Source organism: Anoplopoma fimbria, chromosome 7, assembly GCF_027596085.1.
Source record: "Anoplopoma fimbria isolate UVic2021 breed Golden Eagle Sablefish chromosome 7, Afim_UVic_2022, whole genome shotgun sequence".
NCBI lineage: Eukaryota > Metazoa > Chordata > Actinopteri > Perciformes > Anoplopomatidae > Anoplopoma > Anoplopoma fimbria.
This window is the reverse complement of record NC_072455.1, coordinates 11965541-11990508: the sequence shown is the minus strand read 5'-3', so window position 1 is coordinate 11990508 and position 24968 is coordinate 11965541. Positions and strand designations below refer to the sequence as shown.

The window sequence follows — 24968 nt, the reverse complement described above, 5'->3', positions numbered from 1 at the left end:
AAATGTTTTTTAAACTGAGGGGCGAAATATCTGTTAAAATATCTGCCTAAATGTGGACAGGGCCTAAAGCTCATAAATGAATACATACACAGAAACGTAAACATAACCATTTGTAATTTTAGGTTGGGGGTTATGTGCTGGAACTTTTTCTTCAGGTGCATTGATTAGTTAGTATTTCCCCCTAAAATCACAAACATTTCTGTTTGTGTACACGCAATATCATATTTATGAAATGTCAAACATGTTGCCTAGTTACACATCTAGCAGACAGTGCAACATTAGCATTCATGTCGGTCTGTCTGCTGCTTGGCATTTTAGAGTAATTAAAGAGGATATGGAGTAGAGCTATGAGGGACTGCAGAGCTGGTGATAATCCTCTGTGGGTTCCTCACTACAAGGGATCCCGCTCATATTACACGTAGTCATTTGATCCATTTTGAATTCAATTATTGATTGGGGGGGTTAAAACGCTGAGCATTACAAAATACTGTAGAACTTTCTAGTATTGAAACACTTGGAACTTTTTCATATTTGACAATCTGTTTGTTAGCTCTAAAATTCATTTTTCATTGTCAAATCAAATCAAAGTGAACACAACAGACATATTGCCTACAAATATGAGAGAGAGTGATCTCCTTTGAATTGTGTCATTTGCAACACATGGGTTAGAACCATAGACTCGAGGAAGTGGATGGAGTGCTCGTGAGGTCACCCATTTGTTTGTGGACTGTTTTGAAGCCTCAAGTTTGGTGTTTCGGCCATCGCCACGTTAGATTACGGCCTTCGCCAACTTGACTTTCCGCAACCAGTCAACGGAAATTACCATATTTGGACTGCAGAGGAGTAACATAGGGACGCGGTATGCAGCTCTGGCCCTGTCAATCATAAGGTAGCTCCGCCCTTAAGCATACCCTGCTTTATGGTCTACTTGACTCTAAATGGACCATAATTTACTAAATGAACATCATGCTGTATTGCAGAAGACTTGAAACTTGAGATTGAGACATAAACTCATGTTTACAATGTTTACTGAGGGAATAAATCAAGAGAGAAGTAGAGTCATTTTCTCATAGACTTCTATACAACCAGAGGAGTTGCCCCTTGATGGACATTAGAGAGAATGCAAGGTTAAGACATTTCTGCATTGGCTTCACTCTTAAGAAGCAGAGGTTGCCGCCTGGTTACACATGAATGAAAACGCTGGATATGAGCGTCAGATAACCATCCACCGTCTCTAATTTGACATTCCTTACTCAAGCTGGTTCCGAACGGTATCCCAAGCTTGAGGAGCTGCTCACCGTTAGACGTCAACATCTGCATCCTCCAACCTTAAAGCCTCTAAAATCCCTATTTGGCAAATGAAAAAAACTTCACTGGCTCATCACCAGTTTCATCCCTCCCTATCCAGTATCCTTATTCTCTACTTCCCAGCAGCCCCACGCTCCCTCCTCTCCTTTGCCTCCTCCCTGTTGTTCCCGCCACGCAGCTGTCACTGCTATAAATAATTGCCATGCATACACCCCCCCCCCCCCCCCCCCCCCTCTATAAAAACATCTTTCCTTCTTCCATTCCTGCATTCCCTCCCCCTCCCCCTCTCTTCCACGTGGCTGTTGATTTCCAGCGACATGGACCTTGTGTCTGTGATGATACCCATTGGCCTTTAAAGATAATTTAGGAATAATGAATCCCTGAATTTATTCTGATTTTACTTTATTTACATTTTTTTTCTAACTTGAATTACCTTTTATTTCATTTTTTTTATTTGTATTCATTCAAGTTTATATTACCTAGATTGTTGTTTTTATTTGTTTTATATTTATATATGTATATGTGTGTTGAGTTCAAATTGCTGCCTTGTGTGACGCACAGGTGCTCTATTAATAAAAATTATCATTAAATCCAAGAAATTAAAAGTTTAACTAAATCTGATTACATAACAAAGTGGAATCGTTATTTATAAATATAGATACTCACAAAGATGGATATAATTAGATTTCAGAATAGATTTGAAAGGTTTCAGATTTGAATTTTAAAACTGGATTTAGATTTGGGAAAACTAGTTCAGTGCCCGTTGAAACGTACCTGTTCAGAACGGACTGTTTCTTGGCCTCCGGTATTCCTGCTCGCTGCTTTCTTGAGAACCGCTCATCCAAACTACTTCACAGTCAACACTACGCTTTCCTGAGCAACCCACCTCCAAGTATCAGGTCGCTATCCCAAGTATATACATATTCCCAAAATACAATGACTGATCATTTGCTATGTTATTTTTCACTCACTCGCGATGACTAAGTAACTTAGTAGCAATAGAAAACTAATGCTCTTTAAGTAGTAGTGGAAGTAGCAGGCAGCAACCTCCTGTTCTGAAAAGTGAAGCCAATGTGAAAGTGTCTTAAAATTTGCATTCTCTCTAATGGCCATCCAGGGGCGACTCTTCTGGTTGCAAAATGAGGTCTGATTGTATGGAAGTCTATGAGAAAATGACCCTACTTCTCACTTGATTTAATTTCAAGTAAACATTGTCTCTACATTGCCCGCAGTCACTTTAGTTTACTGGTTTCAAATATTCAAGATGGCGACGGCCAAAGTCCAACATGGCTAAGGCCCAAAACTCCGAACTTGAAGCAACGTCCACAACAGTCTATGGTTCTAACTCATGTGTTGCAAATGACACATTTCACAGGAGATCACTCTCTGTCAAATTTATAGGCAATATGTCTGTTGTGTTCACTCTGATTTTGTCTATTGATTTATTATCAAATAAAACAGCACACTCAAGGCTTCAAAATGGCATTCCACAAACAATTGGAGAAAACAACAACTATGTCCACTTCTTATATTCAGTCTATGGGTAGTTGCAGTACATAAACTTCGGCATATTAAAAAAGCAGTGCGCAAAACAGATCCAACTTAAGTCCTTGCATAACTTACCAGAGTGGGTTTCGGTTAAAATTAACACTGTAGTAAAATGCATACGATGACGGCCCTCCATGTTGCCCACAGCTAAAGGGTGTTGTACTGAACCACTGGAAAAGGGCATCTGAGTCCACATGCCCAAGTTCAGGTCCAGTGCTACAGCGGAATCGTCTCCTCAAACAGTGTTTGTATCACAGTGTGGATTTGCAGCTGCATAGGTAAAGTACAGTGTAGTAGTTGATTACTTGTCTTGCACATAGAGTACTAGTACCCAGCAGGCACAAGACTCAGAATCGAGACTGATTCAAAGATGATTCCCAATTGAATGAATAGAAAGGGGAGCACTATTGAAATGCAACATGAAGCATAACTGGCAGTTAAGCAAACAGCTTGGGGAAAGTCTTCACCGTCAATGTGTGTCAGAGTTTGAAGAGTTGGTGGTATTATCCCCCAAAAATGTCAATGTCATGGCTGACATTGAATAAACAGACGGGATTGAGCGAAAGGTAACAAAAAAGATTTTATTTTATTTACATTCTTTCCATAATGTTGTCAGACACTCAGTGGCAAAAACAAGCACTGTTAGTGGACCTACATAGATGACGAGTTGCCCGGAGTGATTACATTACAGCCTGTTTCTGCCATCTGCAGTGTTCTCCCTCAATACTGGACCAATTTCAGAAACTGTTGTCCCCCCCCCTTACAAGAAGTTACTTAAGATGAATTAGTGTGTTTACGTTCCTGGTTCAGGGTGAGCTATACATTAAATACATCAGCTCTAATAGGTGTGCATCTGTCCACCATACACCACCACCCTGCAATGAACTCTTACAAACAAAGTGTCGTCCCTCGTTTTGTGTTCACTTGTAAATGGGCAACAATGCCCGAAGACAGTTGTCTCCCACCTGTCAGGTTGGAGGCTCCTGTTTATGTTTGGCAATGTATGGTTGTCATAGTGACCGGATTAGCTTGGAGGTGCTGTAAGGGATACGGGGCAGCTGCGTGTGTGTATCGATACTATTTCTGAACACACTCCCTCTCGGTTGTATAGAGAATCTATTTTGGTGATGTCACCTTTTGCTGTCCCTCACACACATTCAAACAAACAAATAGTGTGATAGTATTGTGAATGGACTTCCAACAAGGACAGAGTGATAAAGCTCAAGAGGAGGTTGTCTTTGCTGAGTTACACAGGGAGACCCTTAAATCCTCATGTAAAAATAAAATCAGGCCTGGCCGCTCGATCATATTTTCTTACATAAAGAAATGTCTCACCATATTAACATCACTGTTCGTCCACAGCAAACATTTTACAGATGATACATTCCCTCCATCATCAAACTATGTGTCTGCGATGTCAAAGTGTAGCTTGCATAGAGTTAAATGTTTTTTAACTCTATTCAATTCAATTTTTCTATTGGGGAGGATACCACAGACAAACTAAAGACAGTTATTTTCAAAGCTCAAAGATAATTGACATTGACAGATTATTGACCCCATACAATGTAGCCATTCCAGACCACCAACAATGACCGCTGCAGTACCCTCAACTGTTTTCATAAACCGGGGATATATATTAGTCACCAATGCCAAGTCCCTGTCACGTCTTTGATGTCCAACCTGATTCAAGTGTGAAGTCTTCTTAATGGTTCAGACTTAGCAACAATGTGGTTGTAGAAATGTCACTGCAGATTAATTGTATCCTCCTGAGTAATTAATGAGGGCATATAGAAACCTCAGTTAGGATTAGCTGAAAGCATAGTACTCAACAGCATAGATGTCAGTCCATGGTTGAGCCCAGGAGGAAACTGGAGCCCACGGCTGTTTCTTTAATTACTTTTTATTAGGTGCAAGGACAGCAGAGCGCTGGAGTTTCCTTCTTGGTGCAACACGTGGACTGTCATCTACAATTTGTCCTTCTATCTATAATTGTATGTATCAGCTATCATTGTAAACTGAATATCCTTAATCACTTTTTATAATGGGACTGGAGGATAAAACAATCTCTCATTTTTGGTTAAAGTTCTTGATAACTTTTTCTGTTTCTATTTGAGAAACTCACCCAATGTGAGTCACAGTATTGCCATGTTCCTTTGGATTAAATATGTATGAGAGGCATCTATTAACAGGAATTAGACGTACTCCGGCTAGACTAGCTGGCCTCACCGTCATCCATTATCCCTGACTATTGACAGCTCGAAGGCCTTTATCCCTTATACCATGGTCACTTGCTAAGAAATTAAGAATCTACAAATTAATTAATATTTTCTTGCGTTTTCCATTCAAAATTCTAAAGTTTTTCACAAGCCATACTCCATTTACGCGGTAAAACTGTAGGGAAGCCTATACCTGGAACAATCCTACGATCCCATAAGGTTCTTATGCCATGGTAACATTGTTCACTACTCCAGTAAATACGGCTAACCTTGGATACAACTTGGCTACAGATATTTCTAGTCAGTTCAGCCCATAGAACCCTTAGCATAATGTTAGCTAGAAAAGCTAACGTTATGCTAGCAAGATGAGATCGAATTTGACAGTATGTGGAACAACAAGACTAGCTTGCTATCCAGCCATGTAATTGTTCCCAGATCAATATCAAGATATTCATGAAATCTTGATTAGCATAAAGCTAGCATGAGCTAATGTTATGCTAGCAAGATTAAATTTGACAGTAAGTTTCACAGCAAGACTAGCTATCCAGTCATTGTACCTAAATCAATATCAGGAGCTTCACAGATAAACCGGAGGCCATGTGTACTGTCGGCGGCAGCCAATCACAATTGAGTATTTAACCAAAATAGGAATTAAAAAAAGTTTAGGACAAAGATAAAACATCCCCCAACAACCTCAAACCGTAATTTTCATACAGTCTCTTAGAGTTATTAAGTTTCTGACTATGAGGAGATAAATAAGTAGTAAGGGCCCCATTAATCCATCAAAGGGTATGGCATTTACTAGGGTTTTACTCTGATGCCTTTTTATAGTCCCCTCATGACCACACACCTGTCTCAGCCTTTGTTGTTGAGCACCGAGGGACTTATAACACGTCTGCCTGCTGAAAGAAAATAACTTTCCCTCCTTCACAGTGGAAACTTGGTAATAGAGATTTCAACAATTACAGACAGGTTTCGTTACTGCATATAAATAAATAAATCTAAAAAGGTTCTCATCATATACTTTTTATGTGCCAAAGATTTGTCTGGACAACACGGGCTCTCCCTCCAGCAAATCCAGTTACGTATTCTTACCTTGAAAAGTCATTCAATCCAAAATGTGAGTAAACTATTTTTGAAATCTGTTGATCAATTTAGAGCATTAGAAGTCACGAATCACAAATCTGCATCTATTCTTTATTCTCAAATTATATGAGATAAAAAAAAGGGCATTTGTACTAGTGGTGTAACAATATATCCTAGCAAATGTTTTCAAATACACACTGTGCAATGGAGATGAAAATTACATCACGATATCTAGTAATGTGATCAGTCAGGGCTATGTGAGCAGTGTGAGCAGAGCAACATAGAGAAACATCTCTTTAGTCTCGACATAGTTGTGCTCAAATACTCCCAAGGTAGCCCCACATTCCCCTGAGCAAACTGAATTCAGATACAACTTACAAGGTTTTGGTTCAATTTGACGGTTGGAGGGGTTTTGCAATGCGTGTTTTGTGACCATTAAAAAGCCCTTATAGAAAGCTATAAACTGGTTCTTCTAAGTGAAAGAAGTTTGGCTTATGATGTTGCCACAACCCAGTAAGGACAGTTAAGTGGCTTTTACACAGCCTTTTACAGAGGAGCTGTACAATTTTTAAAAAAATATTTAGGAACCGAAAACCAATGGTTGATTAGTGTAAATGTAGCTGATTGGAATCACATTTAATCCTTGTTCAAAAATTCAGAAACCAGCATCACTATTGGCAAGGTCAGTGTTGCAACTACTAAGAATGCACACATTTTGTATGTTTCGTGGATCCAGGTCATGTTATTAGATGTGGTGGACCACTGTATCCTGCAGATGTTCCCTGAACAGCAGAGACACCTTTAGATTGATCTCAGAACTCATCGGCTGTCAGTCTAGTATCAGAAGATGTAGCCTTTATGGGCAACGGCCTATATTTTGGGGGTTCCAGTGAGCCAGTGGATACCGGGGTCAAGACTTCCTTTTCTGTGCAGACGTAAGAATGAAGTTGGAGTTGAGAGATAACGTCTACAACTGTTTTATCTTGCAAATTGCCAGTTTAGCTACACTAAACACAAGTTTAAGCTAATATAAAGCTAAATCAGCGTCAGGTGATGGATTACGTTCATTGGTTGATAACCTTTCAACCAATGCATTCTGCTTCTTTTGCACTCCACCCAGACTGTTCTCCTGTACAAAACCAAAGCCAAATCAAACATGATTAGTCATGCAACTCGGAAACTAGAAGGCTTCCGATACCAAAATCTGCATTCATATGCAGAATCTGTTCATAGAGAGTACCTGATCATAAATAAAAGCAGTTGGATTCTACTGTAGCTCTGGCGTGGTCATCTGTGCTGTAGAGCAGCAGACTGCTGTTGTCTTGATGTTGTGTTGAATATTTAATGAGTCATTTCTGGGAAGCCTCTGCCCACCTACACAGCTTCAGTCACTGATAACCTGCATGGGTGTGTGGACATCCTGTAGAAGCCCTCACATGTGTTGAAATTACTGCCTAAATTCAAGACATGAAGAATGATTTTCAATACAGCCTTTAGATATTCATTTTAGAAGTGATTTAAAGATATGATCATACTGTGTTATTGTTTTAAAATATTTTTCATGTTATTCAAATGAATGACTCCAAGCTAACTAATCTTAAAAAAACATAAAAGTTCCCTTTTGAACTTAAAATAAGTTTTAACTCAAAATAATCTTAACTTTAGGTATATTAACTTGTTTTTTTGGGAGCATCCAACCAGACTTTTGGGGATAACTCAGCCTTCATCACTTGACTTTGACTTGATGGAAGTTCTAGGACAACACTTTCTTTCAAGATATGTTAACACCTTGTAGGGTCTCCTGTAGCGTTTTATAGTGGAGGCCCCACCTCACCTGAAATGAAATGTTGCAAGGTCAAAAAGAATTCTTAGTCTTTAGAAAGTGGGACAAGCTGGTTTGAATCTTAACAAAGATGATGTGATTGCATGTTGAATTTAAGAGTTGTGTCACCAATATTACAAACCTGAATTTTTTTATTTGAGTTGTCTGCCTGTCTGAAGGAATCTTTGAATCTACCTTGATGACACTTCTTACTTCCTCTTTTCCTATCATCTCTTTCCTGATTTTCTGATTTCTACCTCCCTCTGTTCTCCACCACTTTGTTTACTGTAATCACATTACTCTCTCTCTCTCTCTCTCTCTCTCTCTCTCTCTCTCTCTCTCTCTCTCTCTCTCTCTCTCTCTCTCTCTCTCTCTCTCTCTCTCTGTCTGTCTGTGTAGAGCTGAGGGGAAGCAGAGCAGACCCAGCCCTCCCTGATCGGAGAGGAAATCACGACCACAGTTCCAGCCACACAGACTGCCTTCGCCTCCGTCATGCAGACCTCCGTCCTTCTCCTCCTCTCCCAAATCCTTCTCCTGTCTCTCCTAATCCCCACCTGCTCCTCCCAGAGCGAGTTGGACCTCGTTGTTCAGACGCGTACAGGTCGAGTCCGAGGCACCCGCATGGCGGTGCCGGACCGGAGCTACGTCACCTCCTTCCTGGGCATCCCCTTCGCCGAGCCACCGGTAGGGAAGCGGCGTTTCCGTCGTGCTGAGCCCAAGCGCCCATGGACGGGGGTGTACGAGGCCAAAGCCTACTCCAACGCCTGCTACCAGTTTGTGGACACGTCGTACCCCGGCTTCCAGGGCAGCGAGATGTGGAACCCAAAAGGAGAAATGAGCGAGGACTGCCTGTACCTCAATGTCTGGGTGCCCTCCTCGGTCAGACCACACAATCTCACCGTCATGGTGTGGATCTACGGCGGAGGTACTTGGTCACGACTTATTCAGTATGAGACACAATAAAAAATTAGGTTAGACGTGAGTCATTCTTCCAGTGGAGACATTGGGGCAGCAGTGCACCAGGTTGTAACTGTAGTCATTTTCACTCTATGCAGGCATAGAGAAGGCAATGGATTGAGTGGAGTCACAGTACCTGTTCAGAATGTTGAACTCTTGGGATTTTGACCCAAAGAACACGACCTTTACAATGCGGAACCAGACTAGGCTGCTGCCACTGCTGACAGTGTGCCTTAATCTGATACCCTTTCAACTGTTTCCTTATAGATTTAAAGAAAGTGGACTCCTCAAGGCATTTCTACACGACCCCGTTTTCATTTTAAAACAAAAACGATCTCCGTCCACACGTTCGTTTCAGCATCGTTTTTGAAATTATTTGCATCCAGACTTGCTCCCCTGAAAACGAATATCACATTCACGTACACTGAGCATGTGGGTGCCGGTGTGAACAGGAAGTACATTGGTTGCTTGGTTACAGATAATGCGATTACACTACTCTTGAATCTTAAAAAAACGGTAGTGCTTGATACTTAAGTTGTCTCACTTACAACTCATAAAAACTGTGTGAATTAAATGTTTAGACAGTAAAGCTTCTATCTGTTTGTTGGAGATTGTGATACAATAAGTTAATAACATACTGTGATATTTAACATTTCCAGGGTTCTACAGTGGTTCTTCTTCTCTGGACGTGTATGATGGCCGCTACCTAGCTCACAGTGAGACGGTCATTGTGGTCTCAATGAACTACCGGATCGGTGCCTTCGGCTTCCTCGCTCTGCATGGCTCCTCAGAGGCTCCCGGCAACGTGGGTCTGCTGGACCAGAGGATGGCGCTGCAGTGGGTCCAAGACAACATCCATTTCTTTGGTGGAAACCCCAAACAGGTTAGTTTCTCACAGTTTTATTTGTCTCTCCTGTCCTGCATACAAAAGGAATCAAGAGCTACTTTGTGACCCTGATCCCTCTGTTTGCTGTCTTTGACCAATCAGGTGACTATCTTTGGTGAGAGTGCTGGTGGTGCTTCAGTAGGATTCCACCTCTTGTCTCCAGACAGCCGGCCCACCTTCACCAGGGCCATCCTCCAGAGTGGGGTCCCCAACTGTCCCTGGGCCTCGGTCACCCCCGCTGAGGCGCGCAGACGGGCCACGCTGCTGGGCAAACTGGTCGGCTGCAACGGAGGCAACGACACCGAGCTGGTTGACTGTCTGCGCGGTAAAGCCCCACAGGAGCTCATCGACCAGGAGTGGCAGGTAAACAGTCAGTGAAGTCCAATTCATCCTGTTTTTGGCCTTAATGCACTGGCCTCAACACCAGAGCACCAAATGTGGATTAATCCGCCATCTGAAATAGTCCCCACCAAATGCACAATTTCCTCCTGTTAGAGTAATGTTTCTTAAAAACTACAGTAACCAGCTGCTTTAAAAAAAGAAACTATATTTGTGATCTGTTTTAAAGATTCACATCTTCAGTAGGCAGCCACAGACAGAATAGGTTAGTCTGAAAATATGGAGAGACGGACTAACATATTATTTGTTTGGGTCTTTTCATGGGAGTTGTTGGCAATAAGAAAAAATGTAGAATATCACTGACAATTCCTTTAAATTCTGCATCACTATGACCTGTGGTTCACAAGATTTTCAGGCAGTGAAGCAGTATCAATATCTTAACTTTGGGGATTATTATTGTGATTATGAAGAAGAAATCCTCTATCACGATAGTAATATATTTTTTTTTGTGATATCGATATGTATTATGATATAGTAAATACAAATACCAGCCAGGGTTCAAGAACCTTCATCACATAGATGCAAATCATATATTATTATAAAATTGCCATAAACCAGTCCTGATCAAGAAGAAGATCTACTGTCGCTGCTGTAAAAGGATGGATAATTGTTCTGAGCACCAAGACCCCTAATTTGTAAGGTGTAGGAATGAATAGATATGAAAGGACATTAACCCGCCCCAAACCGTCACCGACCAGACAGCCAAGTGAAAGTGTGAAAACCCTTTTCATGCTTGTCTCTGCAATGTTACTGCTTTCATTCACACAGCCGTACCATTTCCTTGAACTGTTCCCTCAACTGTTTTGACGTGGCAAATTGGGGCGGAACAGATTTCCCTGCATATTCATCCCTGCTCCGGTTCACACATTACACCATGCAGATTATTTTAAGACCCATGGCACATACCAGATGTGCTGTGGTGCAGCAGATCTTCAGGAGCTGCTCTTTAGGTGTTATTTCGCCAAATCCGTCACTTGACATTTGTTCTTTTATGTGTTCGCACTCAGACCTTTGGTACATTTGAGCCTGTCATCCTGTCCTGAGCAGGTCCTGCCGTGGTCAGCCCTCTTCCGGTTCTCGTTTGTCCCCGTCGTGGACGGCGAGGTTCTGCCCGACTCTCCCGAGGCCATGCTCACCTCGGGCAACTTCAAAGACACTCAGATCCTGCTCGGGGTCAACCAGGACGAGGGCTCCTACTTCCTGCTGTACGGAGCTCCGGGCTTCAGCAAGGACAACGAGAGCCTGATCTCCAGAGAGGACTTCCTGGAAGGTGAAGCCCACTGTGGAAGGAAAAAATACTGCAAAATGATTCTCTACTCTGTTAATATGATGAAGAATTTTACAGTTCTCCGTAGTCATTCTGTTAATGCAATAAAGAAATGCACCTTAGAACTCCAAACCTCACTTTGCCAGGTGTCAAGCTGAGCGTTCCACACGCTAACGACATTGGCCTGGAGGCGGTGGTGCTGCAGTACACCGACTGGATGGACGAGAATAATGGGTTGAAGAACCGCGACGCCATGGACGACGTCGTGGGAGACCACAACGTTATTTGCCCGCTTGCCCACTTCGCTCGCTCCTACGCCCAACACAGCACCCTCAAGGCCAACATGGGAGCAGCAGTGAACAGCGGAGGAAACTCACAGGGTAAGATATGTGTGTTTGCGGGGTCCACATTTGTTTAAAGTGAAACTTTTTTTTGTACCAAAACAGTGGCAACGAGGAAAATCTTGGGTAAATAAAAATGAGAATAAATATGAAATAAAATTTAAATCATACCCACTAAACTAAAAAGGAAATCTGGTATGAATTGACATCAAACACCAATACTTAGCTTGTTTATAAGATATTTAGCTACAAAAGTATTTGTGGATGCACAAACCCAAAGAGTTAGAACCCTGTTGAGATTGTGCCGGTTTGTTGTTATTATTATTATTATTATTATTATTATTTTATATGTTGTCTGCCACGCTGGCTCAAATTCCTGTGAGCTGGAATGAGGTGGAAACATGCAACTTGAAACAACGACTGGAAATTATGTGCATGTGCTTCTCAAGAGGTATTTTGACACATTTTGACACACATGTCCAGCTCCATCTGATTTACAAAAAAGCCTCCTGGACCATATAACTCTGTCGATGACGATGGCCGTGCTCACTGAGTGTGTACCTAGTCAGAGATTTCCTTAGTCTTGGGTCAGTCACCGTGTTCAGGTGTTCTGCTACTGTGTATTCTGTGTTCAGGGCAAAAAAGCATTCCAATTTGCTCTGTTTCTTTGGTTGATGCTTCTCATAATTTGGTTTAGTCTAATGGGGTTTCTGTTTGGAGGCTCAGCTTGTGTTTGTGAGTCCTAGAACTAGAGGTCATGTCTTTAGAGTCTCTCTGTAGCGGAGGGCTTCGTTGTGGAGCGTGTCAGGGTCACATTCTTTTTGAATTTTGATAATTAGAGCGGTATAATCCTAATTCTGCTCTGCGTGCATTATTTGGTGTTTTCCATTGGATGCGAAGAATGGATTACCAAGATTCTGCATGCAGAGACTCAATTTGAGGTTTGTCCCGTTTTGTGAAATCTTGGTCGCCGAGACTTTTATGAAGGTTCAATATTTGATGCTGTCCATGGCTCTTACGCTCTATTGTTGGGGCTGTGAGACCTGTAAGGATGACATGAAGTGTGAACAAAAAGGTGACATTACATTCATACAGTTTCACTGTAATGCTAATGTTTTCGGGCTCTCTTACCTGCCAAGATAAGCAGCAGGTGTTTGTGAACTCACTGTCTATTTCAACGGATTCCATCATGTAAACAATAAGTGAAATATACTTTTATGAGTTGTTGAGTTAGGGGCAACTATCTATTTTTGTATATCTTTGTGAAACGCTGTCTACGACAAATTAATTATTATTTGAGCTTCTTGTAAATTTGACATTATATTGTGTTAGTTATAAAAATAAGTTCTTCCTTTTCTTGCTTAAATATAGTTGTATCACTTGGTCCCGATGTTTTGTGGTACTGAGCACAGATCGCACACACAGTTAATTTCTTACTGTATATATTTAATTTCCCACCTGTAATGCTTTTTTTGATTCACAGCTCTGTTGAATAACCCATGTTTTGGCACAGAAAAAGCGGTACAATCAGTATCCAGAGGCGTATGTCTTTAAGTTTTCTAACTTGCTCACTCTCTAACAGCTGATTTGAGGCGCACTGGGTCAATGAGAATGTCCAGCAGCAATGAGCTAACTTGGTATAATGGTCTCATGATAGCATTCTGATGGCAGTTTTAGCTTCCATAATCACCGTTCCAGCTGTTGCATAGATATTGCAGCTAGGTTTTTCCCACATTAGGGGAAACCTTAGGGGTCTTCATTGAGGAAGGATCCATTCCAGACCATTATGCAGCAAGGTATCCACCAAACAAAACCAGTACTGTTGACACAAAATAATAATAATCTTTTTCTCCTCCTGCTGCTCAAGGAGGGGTCTACCTCTACCTGTTCGACCACCGAGCGTCCAACCTGGCCTGGCCGGAGTGGATGGGGGTGATCCACGGCTACGAGATTGAGTTTGTCTTTGGCCTGCCACTGGAGAAGAGACTCAACTACACCTTAGAGGAGGAGAAACTGAGCCAGCGCATTATGAGATACTGGGCCAACTTTGCACGAACTGGGTGAGGCGTCACAGACTGCTGTTTACGTGTCAATCATAACGATCAGCAGAGAGAGACGAGTACACCGGAGAGGACAGACTTTGATAAGATTGTTGAGCTGCAGAGTAGATGAGGTGATCAGTAGAAGTTACACAGTCTGCTTTCTCAAAGGAAACCCCCACCCATGCAAGCATTTCCCACACATTGTGGAAGCAGCAGCCCGAGTTCCATAGCCCAGATGATTCATTTATCAGTCAAATCATCCAGATAGATCAGGGGAATCCCATGGTATTTGCAGCAGTGATGGGAAATCCATTGGAATTGGTTGGTCAGTTGATTCATCACTTTGATCTAGATTAAAATAACAAAAAAATGATTGTATGGATTATCATGAAATTTGGAATAGATGTCCATGGCGCCTAGATGATGAATTCTAATGACTTTGGTGATCCCCGCACTTTATTACTAGCACCATCACGGTGGAAGAATTCACTTATTAATTTAAATATACCATCATCTACCCGATGGACTGGCATCAGATTTGGTACAGATATTCATGGTCCCCAGAGGATGAAGCCTCGACTTTAGTGATCCTCTGACTTTTTATCTAAGGCCATCATCAGGTCTGAATTTTGATATGCCCACTAATTGATTATTATTTATTACCAAAAACCTGTACGGTGGAAGGGAGAGAGAGAGATGCTGTTGATTTGTAGCCACTTTGTGGCGTAGTGGCAACAAACAGATTGGAGTTATGCCAATGTACGCAGAAAGCCTACACGTACATCTTGAGTACCCTCAAATGCCAAAAGTATAATTTTGGCTATACACCTGACCTTACTGGTACTGGGTGTGAATATTTGGTAAGAACTAATCTCTAAATGATGCTTGAAACTCTGCTAAGTGATCACTTACATTGGAACTAGGCTAAGTTTGAACTTCTGAACAGATGGTGCAGCCAGTTCATGCTGTGATATCAAGGTAACGTGCTCCCAGACAGTCACCTAAATTACACAATAAGTAGTTGCCAGTACTGACATTGCTTTTGAATTAAACTGCCTTTGTCTTAGCTGAGCAGACCTGAGAAACTGGCAACTGAGTTTAGATTTTTTTTTACCCATTTTTAACCCCTCCTTGTTTTGACCATGTCTCTTGTACCCTGTCCTCCTCCCTGTCAGAAATCCCAATGTGAACCACGACGGGCAGGTAGACAGCAAGAAGCGCTGGCCTCTGTTCACAGTCAGCGAGCAGAAACACGTGGGACTCAACACTGAATCAATGAAGGTCCACAAAGGTCTGAGGAACCAGATGTGCGCTTTCTGGAACCGCTTCCTGCCACGCCTCCTTAACATCACTGGTAAATAGTGCTTCTACACACTGCTTCTTCTCAAAACACCACATCTGTGCTGAATACATCTTCACTGTTATAACAGACGGTAACACAACATTATAGACCTCTATAATGAGGCTCCAAGTGTAAACTCTTAAATAAAGGCCGCCACGGCTGCCACAAACAAATGAAGGCCCAGGAAAAAAACCAATGATGGGTCAAAGTACTTTTACTATAATGTAAAGCTCAATCAATACTGGATTATTGTTGTCAATGTTGAATGCCTAAAAATCCAATTATATATATTTATTATTTTCAATTTCAGCATATATATGTGCCGTACAAAAAATATTTGGATATAATCCCATATATACTTATTTTAGAATAAGTAATGTACCGAGCGGGAAATTTTTATTTAGTTAATACAGCATAATGTACATTTCCATAGATGGTAGTCTTAATTTTATTGATGTCAAAGAAGCTCAAAATCAGCTACAGATCTTTCACATTAAAAGACATTTTCTAACTTTGAGAAAACAAACATACATGCACAGCTGATCTCCATTACACCACACTTTATCCAACAAACATTTTTGACTATTTTTCCTTCACCAGGGTGATGTCTAAAGTTTTTCCAGTTTAAATTGTATGTCATAGTCTTTAAGAGGCTGCTCTTCGCTATCCTCTGCACTTTCATACACTCGTATCTCCTTCCTTCTCCCTGGTGTCTGCCCTCAGACAGGTCCATATTACATAAGACCCACCCTCTTTAGGGGGGCATTAAACAAAACACAAAAAACAACCTGTGACCATAACACACTGGCATTAAAGGCCTTTACACACTGGGGGCGTGACGACTAAACAACACGAAAATGCGGACAACTCCCCTGTGAATATTATATTTTTGGGCCTTTATTGTGAAAGGTAAGAATGGAAGTAGTGGATTTTGTTCGCCCAACCATTGTAAAGGTTGAAAGGAGTAATGTTTGCTATTTTGGTTTGGACCAGGCAGCAACTTAAACTTGCATTCTCTCTAGTGTCCATCAGGGGGCGACTCCTCTGGTTGTATAGAAGTCTATGAGAAAATGACTCTACTTCTCTCTTGATTTATTCCCTCAGTAAACATTGTAAACATGAGTTTATGGTCACAATCTCTAGTTTCAAGTCTTCTTCAATACAGCATGATGTTCATTTAGTAAATTATGGTTTAGAGTCAAATAGACCATAAGGCAGGGTATGATTTAGGGCGGGGCTACACAGTGCTGCTCAAGGCCGTATACTGCCTCTCTACCTGTTCATTGTTTGCAAAAATTTATAAGGCAAGGCCGAAATCCAAGAGGGCGATCGCCGAACTCTAGGCTTCATAACACCTGTCAACAAACCAATGGGAGACGTCACGACAACTACGTCCACTTCTTATATACAGTCTATGGTTTGGACTACGGAGACTCCATTTTGTTAAATCATAATTAAAGGTGTAGCAAAGTGATTGGTTGATGCCTTAAATGCAGGAAAAAAGATTGCCTTCTTCCACAAAAAAGTATGGCCTTTTTCGCCATGTGATATTCACTCTTTGTGAAAGTAACCATGACAAAAACAACAGTTTGATATTATATACTGGCCTTGGAATAAATCGCACAAAAAGAAATGCCACCAGTGTGTAAAGGCCTTAAGTATAAAGGCGTCAAAGCTCAACTGCTAACCGCTGTGTCTCTGTGTTTTTTTTCTCAGACAACATAGACGAGGCGGAGCGTCAGTGGAAGGTGGAGTTCCACCGCTGGTCCTCCTACATGATGCACTGGAAGAGTCAGTTTGACCACTACAGCAAGCAGGAGCGCTGCACTGACCTCTAAGAGCCTCAGCTGAGAGATGAGAGAATGACGGGGAGGGGGAGGCAGAGAGAGAACAAGCTGTGGCCATTTTCCTCCATAGCCCCTCCATGAAGTCTAACTTCATTCAAACTTTTTATTTTGTTTTCTGTTTCAGTCCACACACAGGCACAGGCACTGTTTATCTTTATTTGTGTTATTTATACTATTTATTTATATGTTGTTCTTTTTCTGAATTTGTGTGTGTCTCTGTGGAAATGAAGGGCTATGGAGGGATGATGTCATCGATAGGAAGGAATATTAGAAATGTGTCATTACCTCGGGTGTGTGTGTGCGTGCGTGCATATGTGTGTATGTGTTTAACTCAGATCTCAACAGGCCCATGACACTGCACCGCTGCTGGTTTACCGTTGACACACATGTCTTTTTGTTGATCTCATTAACGCATCTTTTGTTTTCTGGACGATTCCTTCTTTCCAGCATATCAGGTTTTGGTTTCTTTTGGGACTTTTTCTGTCGAGGCCTTTTTAGTCTTGTTCTTGTTTATTACTATTATGACCACTATTCCCATTACCTGTGGTGTTCTGCTTCACTTTGTCTTGTGTATTTATCATGGTGTAAAGCCATAAGCTGGTTACATCCAGCTGTTTCTGTGTGGAAAGGCTCCATGGAAACATTAGACTCCCTACATTTATCTCTGTATCGGGGAAAACCACTTTATGCTAGTTTGTTGTTCACATGAAGGTTTGTAAGTTATCTCCTTCCAGCCGTACTTTAGATGGTGTTTGACTAACAGCCCAACTGATTTGTGCCTCATTTACATTTCAAAAGTTCACTTTAAATCAGCTTGACAGTTGAACAGAAACAGAAACAAGTCATGTTTATGTTCATGGCCCTCCTCAGCTTTCCCTCTGTCAGCATTTTAGTACCATACCTGTCTTATTTGCATATCAGTAGAGTGGAGGGGGTGAGCAGAGTAACTGAAAATGTCTACTAATAATGTTTTGAAAAATCAATCGGTCAAAATGTGATCAAATTTAGCTGCAAATGCATCACAAATGCTAAGGCAGCTCCACCCTCGAGTTTAAAGTGAGGCAGTGTAACTTGCTGAAAGGCGGCCACTGTTGTCTCAAGGGATTACTGCGGGATAATCATAATGGAGTGTACAGAAGTAAAGCCCTCTGAGGCAAATGTGTGATTTGATATAAATTGAATTGAATCGAACTGAACTTCCCAAACCTTTCCCAAACCTTTGTTCAATAATGTACCTCCTTTGGAATTTCTGGTAGAAAGAAACTGCATTTGATGCGAGGGTTGACAGTTCATGGCAGTTCACTATAGCATTGAAAATAGGTACATTGAATATAAAATGTGATTTATCATTTAGACTTTCATTTACATTTTTTATTATTTAACCTTTTATTAATATACTTGTTTTAGAAATGATGCATGACTGATATGTTTTTTATTCATATTTTTTTTTATCTCACGTACCCCCTGCAGTACTAGAAAGTACCCCTAGGGGTACTAGAACCCCCATTTGAGAAACACTTTCTAAAGCTGAAGTTATAGTTTGCGTGTCCGCAGACACAAGGGTCTGTACATTTTGTCATCAGAGGGCGTACGGGCAGGCAGTGTGCAGACGTCTGCGTAGCTACAATTTGTTGTGCTGCAAGTGCTAGCGTTGCAATCTACTTAGCATGTGTGGAACACGTACTCCATGCGGACACTAAAAACAAAACTACTACACATCCGTGGTGTCCGCACTTAAGCTTTAGAAGATTAATAATGGATTATCAAAATAGTTGCCATTGCATTGTTTGTCATTCATCATTGCAGCTGTACTTTTAAATCTGCTTACATTAGTGTGTAGAATTGAGCAAGGGTTTGTTTTACCTCTCATTTGTAAGTGGAAGATTATCTATTTACTTTTTTCAAAAGTAAGTCTCACTGTAAAGCCACATTTTTAGGTTTTTAAAATGTCTGGCCTCGGTGCAATTGGATGGTAGTTTTCAGAGAGCACAGAATTGATACCTCCATTACATGAATGAGCCCACTGTTATGTAAAAATATACATTTTTTAATACTATTTCATTGTTAATGATTCCAGGCTTAGTATACATTTGTTTTTCATTTTAAAATATTCTTAAATTACTGTAAGAGTTAATCAGTTGCTAGAGGGAGGAAAGTTACAAAACGATTCTATGTGTGTATCTTTCTATCAAGATGATTCAATACATGTCTCGATACATCGTCTGCAATATGATACAAAAACGATACAGTTAACCATGTAACAATTCAATACAGTCCGATATAGCACCACAAGATGAGTGTTATTTCACTGTATCCACTGACAATGACCATAAACTAGACGATGCTGACACCATAGACTGTTGACACCATCTGTACCCAGCTAGCTGCTATATTAGTGTAGCAGTGGGACACTCAGCAGTCTAAGCTAGCAAATGCAAATTTCTTAGCAATTACTAACGTTTAGCCAACGAGCCAAAGAAGCTAGCCAAAACTCTTGTACTGCTGCTGAATGTCGCTTAGCCTCCCAAATACCAAACTGCCCAAAACATTTTAATCCCATTTGTTTATTGGGACTCCTCATAGCTTGTTAGCTAGCTAGCTCCCCGATAGCATCTCCCCTCTCGTGCCCACACACAGACACCTCACTCTCTCAGATAAGACGTCAAAAGCTGCTCGAGTGGAGCTATTTCTGACTGCATTGGTTCGCGTCAATAATTGCTTCTTCTCAAAATTCATGTCAAACGCACAGGTTTGTGTCGACGTAGCTATATGTAAGTATTGTATTGATTTTCTTACGCATATCGGTTTCAACACTTCAGGATACCTTGAATCCTAGCAAGCTTCTCTTCAGACTCATTCTTCCTTCAAAAAGTGAACCCTTTAAACATACATGAAAATGTTTTTGTGTGCGTCTTTCGATCCAAACTGTTTTGGTGAGATGTAAGAAGCGTGAGCAGGGCCGTAGCTAACATTGAGGTCACTGAGGCCATGTAATCAGTAAAGGAGGGGGGTGTGGACCCGTGGTGGCAGTCCCTCTAAAATCTTGGCCACAGCCCTGTTCAGGAACCATTACTATACTCAATAACTGCACTGAATCGTGTGTGTGTGTGTGTGTGTGTGTGCTGTCTTTGCGAGGTGTGTGTCCTCCCCTCAGTGTCGTGTGCAGCTGTGATGTATTTCATTAACATCTACTCTCCATCATTACAGTCCTCACTGCTTTATCTCTATGCCGTTTACCTTTACACTTCTTTTTCTCTTTTTGTCCTTCTGTCTCCCTCCCTTTCTTATTTCACCTCACATCTTCCCTCTTCCTCCCCTTCATTTTATTTTTTTCGACCAACTGCCCACCACTCTCCCCTCCTTCCCCATCCTCCATCTCCTCTGTTTCCCCCCGCATCTGTTCCTCTCCCTCCATCATCGCCGTGCTGCCCTGCTTTCCGCCCTCTCGGTCTCCCTCCTTTTTCATCTTCATCTTCTAATAAACCTCCACCACCCACCCGTCTTTCCTACTCTCTTGCTTTCATCCTTCACTCCCTCCTCCCCATCTCCACTTTCCCATCCTTTCTTTATACCCCCTCTCATATCTCTCTCCTTCCAGCTCATCAAACTTTTTCTCCTCTCCATCATCTCTTTCCTCCGTTCCTCGTCCATCACCCAGTCGCATCACTCTTCCCCCGTCCTCCCCGCCCGACCTCGTTTCTCTCCCCTTCCCTGCCCCCCCTGCCCCCATCTCTCTCAGTCCTCCCGCTTTCTTGTTAGTCTAATGGAGGCAGAGTAATTCACTCAGCGGCAGGATAATGTGACAGGGCGCTTGGTCAGCCTCTGGCCTGCCAGCCAAACAGGACACAATGGATGGATGGATGGATGGATGGATGGATGGATGGATGGAGGTGGAAAGGTACAGAGATGAGGCAAGGAGAAAGGGACAGAGGAGGGGAGGAGAGAAGGAGAGGCGGAGATGTGATGGAAAGAGGAAAAGACAGTCGGAGAAACACATCATTACATAACGTCTCTCCTTAGAAAGAGCTGCGTGTGTGCGAGTTTCAGTTTACACATCTGGCACTGATATTGAATTATTGTGTGCAATTAAGAGTTTAAAACTTCACACTCAAAATGACACAAACTCCCTTCATTACCTACTGATTTATTAATGAGCTATAACATATTATTCCTCACCAAGGATTTTATCACCCCCAGCCTAAAATCTAATCATTTGATTAAACGTGATGTTGGAAGATGACTTTATGGCGTAAGCAGCGCGGTTTACTTTACCCAAGTTTACCCAAAACATTTTTTTAGACTTATTTATTTCCACTGTGAAACGTTTCGTTTTTTGCTTAACTCGACTACAATGAAAGCTTTTTTTAACAGCATTCAAATTTGCAAAAAAGAAAACTGGTTTAGCTGATTTTGTTTGGAGAGCCCAGAAAGTCCTGAAACATGTTTTTTTATGTACATTAGATTACTAAGTACTTACAAGTTCCATATATGTACACGTTATTATCCTGTTTGCACAAGATCCACATGTTGCATGCATAAATATATTATATTGTGAGACGAACAAGATGTATACTTCATAGGTTATGATTGGCTATAGATCTGGATCTTGTGTGCACAGAATAATAACTTGTGTAGTAAACCATCTTGATGCCGCAAGATAATAACCGCGCAAGAGTTCCACATGTTGTGTGCACGTATTGTTTGTGGGATCAAAACAAATTATCCTCAGGCTACCATCTATTGCATTCAAATAAAAAAATATATTATCTTTCAGAACTTTTGGGACTCTCTCATTTCAAAAATCACTCATTTGCTGAATGGGACTTTTGACTTTGGCTGCCTTCTCACTCCACTTGAGTGTGCATCATTTGTCTGTCTATCACTTTTAAAATCACTGTGTGGGTGTGGGTGTCATGTACTCACTGTACCTGTCTGTCAACCTCTTGCCATTTTTCTTTACTAACACTAGGAGGGAACTGAATCAGCGCTCTGATTGGCTGATGGCTGTCCCGGCTAACTGTCTCTGTCGGCATGTCAAGCTCCTATTTATGGATCGGAGTAGAGTAGTCTAGCTTTAAAAGAACTAACTATGAATAAAGGATTGTACCTGATGTCTAAAATACCAGTGGAGAATGCATGTGTGAGTGACAGCTCCTCCAGCTCCTCTCATCCAATGGGAGACCCCGCTTAAGCCCTCCTTCCCTTGCCTTCCTATCAGATCCCTGTGCATGTCCTGAAGTCCACCTGTCCCCAGTATACCCTTCCAAACTTGGACTGTTATTTTCTGTAAAAATTTGTACTTTTGAACAAAACTATTATCAAAGTCACTTAATATATATCTAATGTTAGGTACGTTTTAATGTTAGCAATAACGTAAATACATCAGTAAAGGAATATATTTGATATTTAAATGCAGTGAAAATATAACGTGATAAAACAACAATGATGACGGATAGAGGTTGTGTTTTAAAAGCAATATTATTCTGAGTGTAAACTAAAAATGAGTGCCATAAATCTTCTTTTCTTGTGTTCGTTCCGTTCGTTTGACTTTATTTTTTCCGGCCCTCTGCCTCATCGTTGTTTGTTCCGGTCACTAGTACTGTAAGTGTTGAAGGCTTCTGTAGCTTCCCAGTATGTCTCTGTGTATCATGAATGCTGAATTGGTTAAGCTATAGCAACAGAAATAAAATCACCCTGCTGCTTCTGTCCACGTTGAGCTTTTATTGAGTCCCAGCATGCACCAGTCACCGTTTGATCCAGGCCGGCATATGACACATTATCGGGTCTAGGACTTTACTTGATTTTCTTTTTATTACCACAATAAAAGAAAAATAAGCAGATAAGAAGATAATGAATGAAATACAAAAAAAATACTCATGGCAAGTAAAAAAAAAAGTCAACATAATAAGATACTAAGTGATTATTAAGAGACTTGTAATGACTATTTTCATTTTTGTCATGAATAATGAACAGGTTTTGTAAACCCTGAGGGCACACGTCAAAGGAAAAAATGGGAGACTCATGTTTCCAGAGGTAAGAGAAGAAGTGGTGTCGTTTAATCACTGATAGTGGTTTCATGCCGCCCCCTAGTGTCCTTTCTATGTACCTACAGAAAAACAGAAGATCATCGTACTGAATGATTTGTATTGAATTTAACAGGAAATAGACAATAGGAAATAGACACAGAACAAAGTGATATAACATATACATATTTATTGCAAGAAGCAAATAATGTTCTCTTAAAAACAAACATCTGCCATTCATTCATTAAGAAAAACACTCACAGTTTCTATTTCAGAGATCATTAATACGCTTCTTTAGCCGGGTGAATCTGCTAATCGCAAAAAACTAAAAACGTTCCTACCCCGTTTGGTGACGTCATCATCTGCGACAAAGGAATACCACGCCACGTCATCAACGTGGGACACATAAACATTTTGCTCGAGGATCTGGTACACCGCTGCCTTAATGAAGTGGAATTATCCGACCAGAGTCGTGAGGGCTTTTGGACCTGGACCAAAAAGAATACCAGCTGGAAGATGGAGACATTAAAGAGATGCTCGTCAGTGACACGAGTGGTGAGTATGTTTCTTTAATTATCAATAATTATCAATTCCCGATTGGTAACCGCGTCCCTTTATGACTTGCATCTGATTTTACTCATGTTTTTATACTGAATGTATATATATATATATATATATATATATATATATATATATATATATATATATATATATATATATATATAATATATATGTTACTATTCATTTGTATGGTACTATTCACTGTCATGTGTGTGATAAAGAAAATGCGAAACATTCAATCAAGAACAATGAATTAACAGCTGTGTTTATAAAATTGAATACGAATATTTATTAATGTAGGAACAATGCTTTATAAAATTATGAGTTTAGTTTTTACTGACATATAACGAAGGCTTCAGAGCGTGCGTTTGTTATAAAGTGTTTCACAGCCTGACTTTCTTCTTTGTTGGTTCTCAGGAAGAGGAAGAGCAGCAGACTGGATGGAGACTGGATGGTCACTCTATAGTATACCATAAATGTCTTATGTGTCAAATATCATAGTATAGTATGACATTTAAAAAGTCATAAAGAAATGTCAAAGTGTAGTATGCAATAAAAAAACATTAATATTAATAATATATATAATATATCACTTAAAATGGCATAATATAGTATGACATAAAAGAGTAATGAAAAATATTATATCATGTCATTTAAAGACCAAAAAAGCCATTGTATGGTACGTCATAAAATATGTCATATTATTACTACAAAAAAAGTTATGTAGATATTGTAGTCTAGGAAGAGCCATAAAGAAATATAATCTAGTTTGCCACTCAAATCTCACAGTATAGTAAGTCATTAAAAAACGTTTAAAAAATACATGAAATAGTAAGTCTGAAAAAATATAATATACAATTGTATAATATGCCATAAAAATGTATCATATATATAAAAAGTGCTAATATAGTACGTCATGAAAAATATTATCGAATATTATGTGATAAAAAAGACTTGAAAATGTCATAGTAAAAGTGTATAAAAATATAGCTTTGTATGCCAGAAAAAAGTAACAATGTAGCAAGTAAAAACAATGTCATCGTGAAGTTTGTCTTAAAAAATCATAAAAATGTCATATTATAGTATGCCATCAAGATATCATTAAAATGTTGTAAAATAATATATTATAAAGCAATGTAAAAGTATAGTACGTTTGTAAATCAATAATGAATCATGTAATAAAAGTCATAAAACATGTCATAAATAGGTTGTGATAAATAAATTCAAATATGTGATATCAAACAGAATGTCATGGAATATCATGATATCGTATTCCATGAAATGCCACAAAAATGTCTAGTATGTCATAAAACTGGCATGAAA

General features: G+C 40.4%; 1 protein-coding gene across 1 annotated transcript in view; it reads left to right on the top strand.

Annotated features, from left to right (window-relative positions):
- ache (acetylcholinesterase) overlaps positions 1-22750 on the top strand; it is a 29266-nt gene extending 6516 nt beyond the window's left edge. The window contains exons 2-9 of the mRNA XM_054601617.1: positions 8380-8905; positions 9597-9820; positions 9926-10186; positions 11270-11492; positions 11636-11869; positions 13698-13890; positions 15048-15226; positions 16931-22750. Coding sequence (XP_054457592.1) covers positions 8473-8905; positions 9597-9820; positions 9926-10186; positions 11270-11492; positions 11636-11869; positions 13698-13890; positions 15048-15226; positions 16931-17052 — 1869 coding nt within the window. The 5' untranslated portion in view covers positions 8380-8472 and the 3' untranslated portion in view covers positions 17053-22750. The remainder of the gene's footprint in view (positions 1-8379; positions 8906-9596; positions 9821-9925; positions 10187-11269; positions 11493-11635; positions 11870-13697; positions 13891-15047; positions 15227-16930) is intronic.
- The last annotated feature ends 2218 nt before the right edge of the window (positions 22751-24968 follow it).